General features: G+C 46.5%; 1 protein-coding gene across 1 annotated transcript in view; it reads right to left on the reverse strand.

The window, feature by feature from the left end:
- LOC138978527 (uncharacterized) overlaps positions 1-14,132 on the reverse strand; it is a 96,649-nt gene that overhangs the window by 41,327 nt on the left and 41,190 nt on the right. The window contains exons 29-32 of the mRNA XM_070351263.1: positions 13,106-13,253; positions 10,083-10,340; positions 2,624-2,723; positions 1,394-1,576 (exon numbers count right to left, since the gene is read on the reverse strand). Coding sequence (XP_070207364.1) covers positions 1,394-1,576; positions 2,624-2,723; positions 10,083-10,340; positions 13,106-13,253 — 689 coding nt within the window. The remainder of the gene's footprint in view (positions 1-1,393; positions 1,577-2,623; positions 2,724-10,082; positions 10,341-13,105; positions 13,254-14,132) is intronic.

The raw sequence follows: 14,132 nt of genomic DNA on the forward strand, positions 1-14,132 counted from the left end.
AATTACAATGGATGGAAAAGTGTGGTTCATCTGCTCTTAAAACAACCAAACAACATATGACAACAACCTTAAAAAACAAAAAAATAAGAACAATAAAACATACGAAGTAAGAACACCCAAAGTACTCCAGACAGGCATGTCCGCCACATCCACACACACAAAGGTGAGTCAAACATTGCCAACAACTTTGCCGTCATTTGGGTAGATCTGCTTAACTTGTTTCACAGTTAGGGAAAGATGACAGCAAGGACTTAGCTGCCTTGAACTTCTGATAATTGCTGAAACTTTTTTTTGCCGCTGCCGGTTTCATGACCTCACATGCAGCAGTAAAAATGCAGGTATGTTGGGTATCAGTGCCCTGATAAAGCCAATACAAAGCCCTCTGTCATTGCGCTCCACTGGGCTGGCCACTGAGCTTCAATTAGGCTTTGAGTCTCAGTGCATCGATTCCCAAATGATGAACTTTAAGTTTTAAGTGGAGACATATACCAATGTTATTTTAATTTAATCTGTCACCGAACACTTTCTTGCACTCATTCACGAATATAACAAGGCCGGAATGCTTCTCTTCTGTTCACATTCTCCGATAAGTTCACTAACATACGAGGATCAAGTCCCCAGAAATGTGTTTCCTTATCACAATAATAATAATAATAATAATAATTTGTATCACTCTGATCCTGCTTCATTCTTTCCTTCTTTCTGTGTGACTTTGTTTGTTTGTTTGCTTAACGCCCAGCCGACCACGAAGAGCCATATCAGGGCGGTGCTGCATTGACATATAACGTGCGCCACACACAAGACAGAATTCGCAGCACAGGCATCATGTCTTACCCAGTTACATCATTCTGACACCGGACCAACCAGTCCTAGCACTAACCCCATAATGCCAGACGCCAGGCGGAGCAGCCACTAGATTGCCAATTTTAAAGTCTTAGGTATGACCCGGCCGGGGTTCGAACCCACGACCTCCAGATCACGGGGCGGACGCCTTACCACTAGGCCAACCGTGCCGGTTTCTGTGTGACTGAAGAAAAGCAAAAATCCAAAAACCAATGGACCGCCAACGTTCCAACATTCATACCTTCCTTGGTTTTTAAAAAAAGCAAATCTTAACAGGGGGGTTCCACTGTAGAGTACAGTGTTCCAGATGATCGAACGTGTAGCAAAGACCTGTACGCGTACGTGTAGATATTGTGTCACCCGTGACTCACTTTTTTCTCTCCAATGTTCCAAATGCATGCGTTGTTTTGCTCCCACCAAGACTGCAGAGCTTTGCAAACGCGTGACGTAAAAACTAGATTTGATGACGTTCCTGTACACGTGCTGAAAAGTTCCACATCTAGGTCTGTCTAATAGCAAAAGCTGACCAAAACTCATGACAGCCACCAACCTTCCAGTGGTAAGTTTGAAACTTGTGGGGAAAGCGTTTCCAGATTGTGGCATCCAGTCAACGTCAGGTTGTTCAGTTTGGTCAGGTTCTTGATTTCATCCGGCACCGACACAAAGCCTTGGTAGCTCAGGTCCAATCTCTGAAGCTTGGTCATTTTTAGAAGCTGCTCAGGAAACTTGTTTCCTTTCCAAATGAAAAGAAATGAACAACGAAATAAATTAGTGAATACATTAATAAATAAATAAACAATAAATATAATTTAAAATACATTTACACACTAACATGCTTCCATTTGAAACTTCGAGGTCGTCATCGTGGATTGACGCCCGACCAAAGCTAATTGAGCCTGACGGAGCGAAGCGACGGAGGGCTTCAATTAGACTTTGGGAGGGCGTCAATCCACGATGAAGACCGAGAAGTTTTAAATGGAAGCATGTTTATGTTATTGTAATTCAATATGACGACGATCTCTTTCCTGCTTTCATGCGGTTGTAAACAGACAGAATTGGTTCTGTTCTGTTCACACACTACTTTCAGTCCACCTATACCTGCAAGGGTCAAGTCCCAAGAAATATGTCTCTGTATTCCTATCTTATTACTCTGCTCCTGTTTTGTTTCTTTCACATACAGTTTCCCTTCTTTTTTGACGGATGTCTGGACAGCAAATTCTAAAACAAATTCTTTTCATCACAAAAGCGATCTTCGGAATTGACTGACGTAGTCCGGAAGAATCCATGCATCAATTAACTTACATCACGTATTCGACGTCATCACTTCGCATAACTCATGCTCTCAGTATTTCGTTGGCCTTCATATTTCCTACTTGTAAAATGACCCTCAAAGCTAACCAAGACTAATTGAGCTTGCATCAATGTGCCTCGCCAGCAGGTGGTCATTGGCTTTTTTTTAGCGAGTGTACATCGACAATTAATGACCGGTAATTTTTAATAAGATGGGGCATTCTGACCAATCACAGGATCTGTTTCATTAAAACGCCAACTTGATTGAATTACAATTAAACATGTACTCACGCACACACAATTGAATGAACAAACATAGGTTGAGTAAATAACAACCTTAAACATTCACTGGTTTGTTTTCATTTGTTTGTATGTTTCTCTCCTCTTCCTCCGCACCCTCTCTCTCCACTTTCTCTCCTCTGCAGCTGCACTTACCATAAACACACACACACACACACAAAGAAAATAGAACAGTCTCATAAGAACAAACCTTCTATACGAGGAAAACGCTTGAGCAGCCTGGAATTGATCGCGGCAATATTTTCTTCCAATGGTTTGCCTTGCACCATGAGAAAAAGGGTGGCTCTATCCTGTAAAAAATAAAACACACAGAAAAAGACAATAAAGCAATCAATGGAGAGAGTGTTAGGTGTACAGTGGTACCTGAGATGTGAGGTCTCTCTGCAACGAGAAGGTCACTCCCATGACAATTAACTTGTCAATTAAAAATTGTCCTGTGGTCTAATATAATCTTCACCAAAATACCTTTCATGACAGGCCACCTGCTATGTAGTGAAATTTTTGAATAGTTCCATGGGTGTCTAATTATACTGCAGGTACCATTTGTACTGACAATGAAACTTTTATGCATGAACACATGCACACACACACACCATACCCCCAACCCACACACCCCAACACACACACACCCCCCTACCCCCAACCCACACACCCAACACACACATACCCCCTACCCCCAACCCACACACCCCTACCCCCAACCCACACACCCAACCCACACACCCCTACACCCAACACACACACACACCATAGGCCTACCCCCAACCCACACACCCCTACACCCAACACACCCCAACCCACACACCCAACACACACCCCTACCCCCAACCCACACACCCAACACACATACACACCCCTACCCCCAACCCACACACCCAACACACCCCTTCCCCCAACCCACACACCCAACACACACACACACCCCTACCCCCAACCCACACACCCCTACACCCAACACACACACACCCCCCTACCCCCAACCCACACACCCAACACACATACACACCCCTACCCCCAACCCACACACCCAACCCTTCCCGCAACCCACACACCCAACACACACTCACCCCCCTACCCCCAACCCACACACCCAACACACATACACACCCCTACCCCCAACCCACACACCCAACACACACATCCCTTCCCCCAACCCACACACCCAACACACACACACCCCTACCCCCAACCCACACACCCAACACACACCCCTACCCCCAACCCACACACCCAACACACAACCCTACCCCCAACACACACATACACAAATATGCGCCGAAATGGCTGCAATCTACTGGCCGTATAAAATTTCATCTCACACGGCATCACTGCAGAGCGCCTAGAACTGTACCCACGGAATATGCGCGATATAAGACTCATTGATTGATTGATTGATTGATACCCCCAACCCACACACCCAACACACACATACACACCCCTTCCCCCAACCCACACACCCAACACACCCCTACCCCCAACCCACACACCCAACACACACCCCTACTCCCAACCCACACACCCAACACACACATACACACCCCTACTCCCAACCCACATACATACTAGCACCAACAACACCTGATTTCAAAACTGAACAATAACCTGAGACCTAACAAATCAATCAACTTACAACTGAATGAACACACAAACAAACAGACCAGGCAGAGTTAACTACATCAGGGTATATGTTCAGACACAGACAAAAGCAACAATTAAGCTGAATAGTGTATATTTTACTAGCTGTGGCAGCCCAGAACTAAAGGAATACATATACTGTTTATACTCTTCATGAGTAGTTCACTCAGATACAATGATGGAACCGAGAAAATCGAGTGTTCAAAAATGGAAGAAATCCTTCAAATCCAAAATTTTAGTAATAAATTTTAATTTAATTAATATACTTACCCAACTCACATATAGCAATTAACTCTAGTTCAGTGCTGGTAACGCTGTACGCACCCCTTGGTAACAAGGGGAGCCACTCTAAAAAAGAGAGTGACCCTACCCATAATGCAACATTAACACATACTTGACTTCCGTATGCGCGCGCATATACTGCCATTTGTATCATTCCCAACGAAGCCCAACTCACTCCTTTTTTAGTCCCAAATACCACCACAGCGGGGAGGCGGGAGGGATTAAACGATGTGAGTTGGGTAAGTATATTAATTAAATTAAAATTTATTACTAAAATTTTGGATTAAATTACATAACTTTACCCAACTCACATATAGCAGATTGCTACTATAGGTGGTGGGTACTTTCCAAAATTCAAGCATACAGGACTTGCCCTGCGGCTACCATTGCCGGTAGCACAGAGCTGCCATCCTGTCTCGATGAAGCGATGTCTCTGAGGTAAAAGTTTATGAAAACATCCTCAGACCGCCAGTATCATGATTCTAGCACTTCAGTCAGACGACCAGACCGTAGGACAGCGAGAGAGGAAGCCCATGCTCTTGCCTCATGTGTACTGGCAGCAGTGAGAGGCAAGGCTGTCCTAGAATCCCCCAATTGAGCATCCCACCAGGCGTAAGCTTGTTTGATCAGTGTGGACACCCACTTGGTCAACGTGACCTTTGCAATATCCTTAATCCTAGCTGTGTTCAGAGAAATTAAGAGGAGCTTCTGGGTTTCTGAACGAATGTGCCGCGTTCATGACAGGAAGCGGCTGAGCGACCGAACGGGGCAATTAGCTAAATCTGGATCTCCAGGAGCTAGAACCGTGCTCAACGGTAAAATATGCAAAACGGGCGAAATCTGACCAGGCTTCTGATTTTTAGCGAGGAAGCCAGGTATAAACTTAAGAGAGATGGACCATAATCCCTCTCAAAAGAAATGTCTTTATCCAGACCTGACAAAGCATGAACCTTGCTACCTCTCCTAGAAGTAGCGAGCAATGTTAAAAACACGGCCTTGCGTGTCAAATTAATCAAACTAGCCGAACGAATGGGTTCAAACTCTTCAGAGGCTAAAAACCGCAAAACTAGCATCACGTCCCAGGCCGGGAGCTGTGATTTAACGCTAGCGGCTGTAAGGGAAGCACCCTTAGTAACACTAGAGATCACTCCGCCGAGTGAGATCTTATACCCAAGTTGTAAGAGAGTTGAGGAGATCGCAGACCTCCGCACGCGAAGAGAAGAGGGAGATCCTCCCTGTTCTGCCAACCAAGACAGGTGGTTGGCTATCTGCATAGACCTAGGTGATAGAGGATTAACCCCGTTAAGCGCGCACCACCTAGACCAAGCCGCCCAGTGAGAAGAGTATACAGAAGTCGTTGACTCTCTATGGGCATGACGGACAATATTTACAGTGGACACAGAGGCCCCTGCCTTAAGCAAAGAGCTTCGGACAGAATCCAGGCGTGAAGGCTCAGGAGCCGTGGATTTCGTGGGGGATGCCTGACCGAGGCTGCGCGAGGTCCCCCCTTTTTCACGGCGAGAGGGATCGGAGGCCGAACTGCTAGACGCAGTAAGTCGGGAAACCAGTGCTGGCTTGGCCAAAGCGGAGCGACCAGAACCAGCGCTGGTTTCTCTAAGACTACTTTCCTGAGTACCTTTCCCAGAAGGCAAAACGGAGGGAAAGCATACGCTGTCAGGTTGTCCAAATGATTTCCAAGGCATTCACCTTCCAGGCCAGAGGATCTGGGAAGGGGAAACAAAGAGAGGAAGTCTCGCAGAAAAACTCGTCGCGAAAAGGCCGATGACAGGCTTGTCTATCTGAGACCAGAGACGATCCAGGGATCGGTGTGAAAGAGTCCACTCCGAGTGAACCACCTTGACTCCCCTGCTCAAAATGTCCGCAAGGACGTTCAGGCTGCCCTTCAGATAAACAGCTGAAAGAGGGATGCGCTGGGAGTTGCACCAAGTCAAAATGAGGCAGGCTATGCCCGACAGACTGGGAGACCGTGTCCCTCCCTGTTTGTTCACATACAACGCCACTGTCGTATTGTCTGTGTGAATCCTGACATGTCTGCCCTCCAGCGCGGGCCTGCCCAGTGGGAAAAGAGTTGCCATAGACTCCATTTACCCCAGAACCGAAGTAAGAACCCGAGCACTGGCCTGATTCTCTCCGTTGAGTGAGCGTATCAGTCCCTGTCCACTCGTCTCTGAGACGGACGAACTAACCAAGTTTGCGTGTCGAACTCCATGCCCAGATACGAAAAAGTTTGGGCCGGAACCAGTTCCGATTTTGTGCGATTGTCCTTCCTTACAAGAGCGCACGGCTGTCGAACAACCATTGTGAACACCCAAGGGGCTAGCGACAAGCCGAAAGGCAGAGCCCTGAACTGGTAAACTTTGTTCCCCCAAGGGAAGCGAAGCCACTTCCTGTCTGAAACACGAATGAGGATGTGGAAGTACGCGTCTGTTAAGTCCACAGACGTAGCCCAGTCCCCCGGACGCAGCGCCTCCCGAACTGAGGTTGTCGTCTCCATTGTGAACCTTATCGTTCGTAAGAACTTGTTCAAAGCTGAAAGATCCAAGACCGGCCTCCAAGCCCCCGAGGCTTTTGGTACTACGAACAGCCTCCCGTAATACCTCGGAGACCGTGGATCTAGGACCCCCTCTATTGCTCCTTTGAGCAACAGAGCAGCAAGTTCCTTTGAACGGCATCTCGTGCCTCTTGTTCCCTTGGTGCCCTGCAGGGCGGAATTATCCTGACCAGAGGAGCCTTCTTCTCTGACCAGAGCAGCCGGAACCCCGAACGCACGATCCCAGCAACCCACTTGCTGTCCACTAATTGTAGCCAGGAAGTGAGGGCCCTGGACGGGCCGCCCGCTACAACAAGCGCGGGGGCTACCAGGATGTGCTGTTCGGGGGAGCTTCATTGAGGGTGGGGCTTGCGCCCCGACCCACTGGAGCCGCCAAAAGACTGCCCCCTCTATGATAAGGCGGTCCGCGGCCCCTACCCCTGGAGGCAAAAGACTGTTTCTGAGCCTTACCACCTCCAGACGAGGAAGCCTGAGGCTTGCTGGTAGACTGAGTCTGCGTATGCGGCTTACTCTGAGGTTTCTGAAACCCGTGCTGCGCGATGCGAGCGATAGCAATGTCTCGTGCCTCCTGATTTTCTCTCCTGAGAGCGTCCAGAGAGGATTGGCCTAACAGAGCACCCTCTGAAAAAAGGCGAGACCTTCAAGCTCTCTATGGTAGCCCTGTCCGAAATCTTGGAGCCCGCCAAAAAGGCTGACCTCCTTGACAACACAGCATGGGCGTAAAGCTTTGCCGACAAAGCCAACTGCTCTCTCGTCACTTTAGCCAAAGTTGCCACGGCAGGAGAAGCATCAAAACGATACTCGAAAGGGTCGAGCGAGGAAGCAATGGATCTAGAAAGAGACCTCTGTAAGGATTCAGAAACAGAAGACAAATCAAGAAGAGACCTTGCGGTCTCCTCTAAGGCCGTCAGAGAACTTACAGTGCAAGGGACAGGCTTGTCCTTCCTGTAGCCATCCTCTCTTAAACCAGCCAGTTCCGGTGACACCAGAAGCACACAAGAAGGCAAAGCAAAAGATTCGATCAAGTTGACCGGAAATGGGTTCAACTTGAAGTTATGCAAAGAGGAAGCAGGACGCTCCCCCTCTTTCACAACCCAAGGCAACACTTCCTCCGGAACCTCACCGCGTCGAGCCAACAGAAGAACCGGAACATGTCGTTTACCCCTTAGGGTAGATGCCATCTCAACGGCAATAGCTGGCGACTCCCGAAAGCGGAAGAGAGGCTTCTGCTCCCTCACACACCGGAAGTCGTCAAGTGCCGAAAGGGGTGGGGCAAGCTTCGCTTCACTCTCCACCACCCCTTCCGGGAAGAACTTATGTGCCGCTTCAGCAGCCAGTGCCACCATGTACGGAGGAACGGCCATCCTCGACGTCTCCGTCCTGCTCTTGAAAGCAGTCCGGATCAGACCAAGAATCAGTATGACCACAAACTTCCTGCCCCCCGGGCGGAAGAGGACATAGCTGCTCACCGCTATCCTGTAACAGGTGCGGACTGAGAGCGTTATCCTATCGCTGTTCAGGGCTCATATCCGCAATCGACCCCTTGCCAAAGCAGAGGGAGCCAGCCGCGGAATCAGAGCTTTCACGCCCCTTTCGGCACGCTACTGTGCGGAGGAACGGCCATCCTCGACGTCTCCGTCCTGCTCTTGAAAGCAGTCCGGATCAGACCGAGAATCAAAATGGCCATCAACCTCCTGCCATCCTCGAGGTCTCCGTCCTGCTCTTGAAAGCAGTCCGAATCAGACCGAGAATCAATATGGCCACCAACTTCCTGCCCCCTGGGCGGAAGAGGACGTAGCTGCTCACCGCTATCCTGTACCAGGAGCGGACTGAGAGCGTTATCCTTTCGCTGTTCAGGGCTCATATCCGCAATCAACCCCTTGCCAAAGCAGAGGGAGCCAGCCGCGGAGTCAGAGCTTTCGAGCCCCTTTCGGCACGCTACTTTTTCCTGAACAAGCACACCGCTTTCGCCGGAGAACCCGGCTACTCGCGGTGTCAACATACCTCTGTCATGCGTGGGCACACTCAGCAAAGACACCCAGCGTGCATCGCCATCTTGCGAGGCATGAACCTCTGCCTGAGTCACAGTCGCAGAAGCACGGGCGGAAGTAGAGGTTGAAGTCAAAGGAGACGACCGTACCCTGGAAAGAGAACAAGTATCCGACACACCGGAAGGGAGGGAACGAAGTTCCTCCCTAGTCAACGACAATTCTGACGCTAAAGTCGAAACCTGAGCACTAAGCGTCAACAACAAAGAAGCCATATCCGAGGTAGCTAAACCTGGGCAAGCAGAGGCATCCGAAACACCAGAGGCCGACCAGAACATTAACCTTAACTAAGGCAACATTAGTCAGAGTAAGGTTAACAAGATTGTCAGCCAGAACGGGTGACTTAGCAGAAGACGAATCTGAAGTCAAAGGCGCGGCAAGTCCAGCGCCCTTAGACTTACGCGAAGATTACTTAGGAGTCACTTCAGCCGGGACCTGTCCCGAACTGAGCTTCTTCTTTGCACCCTCTAAGAGTGCAGCTTCCGCCATTACAAACACAAACTCACAAAAATTTTCAGACGAAAAATTTATAAGTTCGAAAGGAGCGACGAAAAAACGTCGCTAAAGTTCCAATAAATCAAAAAGATCTCACCCCACACAGCAAAGGAACAGGTGTAAAGCTTCAGGCGGTACCAAGGGGCGACACCGAAGTCCAAAGACCAAGGTGAAAAGCTGACAACAGCAGGAGCGTACGTAAATGCGACCAGACCCTTGGACGCTGTGTTGTGGAATGGTACAAATGGCGGTATATGCGCGCGCATACGGAAGTCAAGTATGTGTTAATGTTGCATTATGGGTAGGGTCACTCTCTTTTTTAGAGTGGCTCCCCTTGTTACCAAGGGGTGCGTACAGCGTTACCAGCACTGAACTAGAGTTAATTGCTATATGTGAGTTGGGTAAAGTTATGTAATTTAATGGAGGTATACATGTATATTTACAAACATTATTAACAGACAATCTCAAAAACTAAGTGTCTTAAAAGCCGGGAACGCTCTAAAATGTCGGGTCTTAAAAGCCGGTTATACTGTTCATATCTCTGCTACATCAGTGGTACACTCTGATACAAAAAGACAAAACACCAACAACAACAAGAAAAGTTAATGAACCGTTACCTTTTCGGGCAGCACAGACACAGCTGTGTACTGTTCGTAAGTCTTCATCAGAGATTCCATGGTGACCTGCTCGACCCCAGATGACCTTGACTTTGCCAAGGGAATGGCGGCCAAGGCCAGACTTGTGAAACCACACTGATGAAAGTTAGCGGGCAAGGCGGAGATAAAGTTGTAGTTGAGGGAGACTTTTTCCAGATTCTTCAGGCCCAGAAGAGGCTCCAGACTTCCCACTGCGCCGATGTTGTCTGCTACCAGAGCCTGTTAGGATCGAGATACTGGCGTTTTAAGAAATTAATAATTATAATGAGGATACTTATATGGCGCAAATCCTAATATAGTTCTAGGCGCCCAAACTATTATAACTCATCAAAAACTTCCAACTCACCAAAGCAATTAACCACTCAGGGTGTCAACTTTTGGTGTGTGACCAAGTGGAGGGATGGTCTTATCCCATGTAAAATTAAGCCTGGTCAGATCTGAGCTGGTGAGCCAAACTGTTTTCACCAGAAGGAGTTTGCCTACTAACAAACTAACCTCTTGTTTAAACCAAACTCTACACACACAAGAATCTTCTTCTTCTGCCTTCATGGGCTGAAACTCCCATGTACACTGGTGTTTTTTGTATGAGCCGGTTTTTACGTGTATGACCATGTTTACCCCACGACATGGGCAGCCGTACGCCGATATCGGAGGAACAAACAAGTCGCGTAAGGCGAAAATACAACATTTAGTCAAGTAGCTGTCGAACTCACAGAATGAAACTGAACGCAATGCAACGCAGCAAGACCGTATACTCGTAGCATCGTCAGTCCACCGCTCATGGCAAAGGCAGTGAAATTGACAAGAAGAGCGGGGTAGTACTTGCGCTGAGAAGGATAGTACGCTTTTCTGTACCTCTCTTCGTTTTAACTTTCTGAGCGTGTTTTTAATCCAAACATATCATATCTATATGTTTTTGGAATCAGGAACCGACAAGGAATAAGATGAAAGTGTTTTTAAATTGATTTCGACAATTTAATTTTGATAATAATTTTTATATTTTTAATTTTCAGAGCTTGTTTTTAAATCCAAATATAACATATTTATATATTTTTGGAATCAGAAAATGATAAAGAATAAGATGAACGTAAATTTGGATCGTTTTATAAAACCTTTTTTTTTTTTACAATTTTCAGATTTTTAACCCCTTCCCTGCCCTGCCACGAACGGCGTTCGAGGTGTTTTTTGGCATCCTGTCTGCCCCGCCACGAACGTCGTTCGAGGTGTACGCATCAGAGTCCTGTATCCACCCAAGAAGGGGGGTAACTGCAAAAACTGTTGGCAGAGCAGTTAGACATCTTGAACCAACGGTTCCTTCCCTTTGACCGTTATGAATAGCAAATATTGATGTTTGGGAGAATTTTGAAACTTCGGGAGTTATCTGTGTTAAGTCGTCAACAAAGATGTCGGATGGTGGACGGCGTGGGGGTACCACGAGGTCTGTTTTCAAGCGCTATTCAGCACTTGAAGTGCTTCAAGAGTGCCTAAATGACCAAGACAGTGATGATGAAGACCTTAGAGATGGAAGTGACAGCGAATCAGACGAGGAAGAAACTGATTTCAACCAGCACCACCCTCTTTTGTCCGAGGTAGGCATTGATGATGACAATGATATCAGCTACGAACCAAGTGTATCTGCCACTGACAGTGATCAGTCGGAGACTGATGGCAGTGATGCCGAAGCAGAACCAATGCCTGGCCCATCAACTTCATGTCCTGTGGTCAGAGGTCGCGGCAGGGGTCGAGGAAGCAGTGTGGGAAGAGGACAACGAGGGAGAGGTAATGCGAGGGGGCGTGGCCGCGGCCGTGCCCGACAAATTCCAAGACAACGTCAGGAAGATAAGATAAGAAATTGGACAGATGCTGATGCAACTGCGCCAAACCAAGACATCCAATTTCAAGGCAATCCAGGCATGCAGTACGTGCAATGTTGACAATTTTGAACCAGTAGACTGGATGCAGCTGTTTTTTGATGACGACCTCATCAACCACCTTGTCTTCCAAACAAACCTTTATGCTGACCAGTACCTTGAGAGCAGCCTTGTGCTTTCCTCAGTGTTTTGTGGATTATCACACAAAATTCATATACTGGAAGTAGTGTGTGGACTTTGCCTGCTCTGTGGATTGTGACTTTGTTGCTTCTGAGTCTCAGCTGTGGAGTATGACGTGCGATTCCGGACTTACCTTACCATGAACAGCTAACCCTTATAACTTTGGATGCTTATAGCAGTGAAGTTGATTACCAAGAAGTTTTGTGAGTACCTGATGTTTTTCCCTTTGTTACACCAGTTTTTTGTTGTGTTTTGTCATGCATTTTTGTGATCAAGTGTGTTGTTATGTTCCGAAAATGCTTGATCACGGGGAAAAAAAAAAGAATAAATAATTACTTAAAAATTTCTGTCCTGCCAAATGAAACTAATTTCACTTGTAATTGGGGCCAGGGATGTTAGAAAAAAACATGCCAAATATCTAAGAGATATCTCTTCAAATGCCTGAATTATTCACGTTTTAGTGAACACACCCTCAAAAGTCAAATTTTGCTCCGGCACACAGGAATACAAATGCGCTTTTTCACGCTGGCAGGGAAGGGGTTAATGACCAAACTCACTCATTACTTTTTAAGCCACCAAGCTGAAATGCAATACCAAACCCCGGCCTTCGTCGAAGATTGCTTGGCCAAAATTTCAATCAATTTGGTTGAAAAATGAGAGCGTGACAGTGCCGCCTCAACTTTCACGAAAAGCCGGATATGACGTCATCAAAGACATTTATTGAAAAAATGAAAAAAACGTATGTAGATTTCATACCCAGGAACTCTCATGTCAAATTTCATAAAGATTGGTCCAGTAGTTTAGTCTGAATCGCTCTACACACACACACACACAGACACACATACACCACGACCCTCGTCTCGATTCCCCCCTCTACGTTAAAACATTTAGTCAAAACTTGACTAAATGTAAAAAGATGAACAAACAACTTGCCGTCAGCCTGTTGAGCTTGGAGAGGGACCGGGGCAGAGCAGAGAGAGGGTTGACCGAGATGTCCACGACCACCAGGGTGTCGGCCAAATTGTCACTAAACTCCAAACTCTTTATCTTGTTCTTGGCCATGTACAAGTGTGTCAGGCAACTAAAGTGATCAAAAGAAAGCATGGGGGTGACTGTTACTCAAAACTGCAACAACCAACCACTGATGCAGGTGAGAAAGTTACAGTAAAGACCTTTGGATAGAAAGGTCTAGTATAAATTAAGGCGTGCACCCCCCCTCCCCCTCACAAATTGGGAGAAAAATAAAAAAATAAACTGCAATACAGTTTAATCCAAGACCTCCTCAAATCTGAGAAACTCAGGTCTGAAAGAAAGGGAGTTTTAAGTTGAAGATAAATTCAGTGACACACAGAAGAAAACGTCTGAAACAAATGAGGTCTTATTGTAGAGGAAGTCTCATAATGAAGGTTCAGTCTGTACAATGTATTGTCTCTATTATCTACTGACATGAGTTTGTCTGATGTAAAACTCAAAAACGCTGAAACTTATTCACACTGTAAAACACAGGCAAGCTTTATATTCAAGAAATTAAGAGAAAGAGAGAGAAAACAAGCAAACAAACAACAACGCTTTTTTCAAACACATTTTTTCAGTAGCTCACTTAACACTATTGTGACTAGCACTGCCACGGCGTTTACGTCCTGCCTGCCCAAGCTTGCCACCAAGAAACTTCCCAAAAATCAGTAACTGTAAAGAAATCTGTCTAGCAAGCTTGAATTAAGTCCAATCACCACCAAATTTTGTGTACTAATTCAAAAATGGATGCCCAGTTCAGTCGTGCTATTTATAAGTTTGTCACACGATTTGTTTTAGCAAAGGGGGGTGAAAGGGGGGTGAAAGGGGGATAATTTGTGTTTTTTAACGTTTTTTTGTGTGTGTTTTATTTTCTACTGCTTTTTTTAAAAGTTATTTTTTAACAGAAAGTATTATAAATAATGTTATAACCAAACAAGGTGTAAAA

This window comes from Littorina saxatilis, linkage group LG10, assembly GCF_037325665.1.
Source record: "Littorina saxatilis isolate snail1 linkage group LG10, US_GU_Lsax_2.0, whole genome shotgun sequence".
NCBI lineage: Eukaryota > Metazoa > Mollusca > Gastropoda > Littorinimorpha > Littorinidae > Littorina > Littorina saxatilis.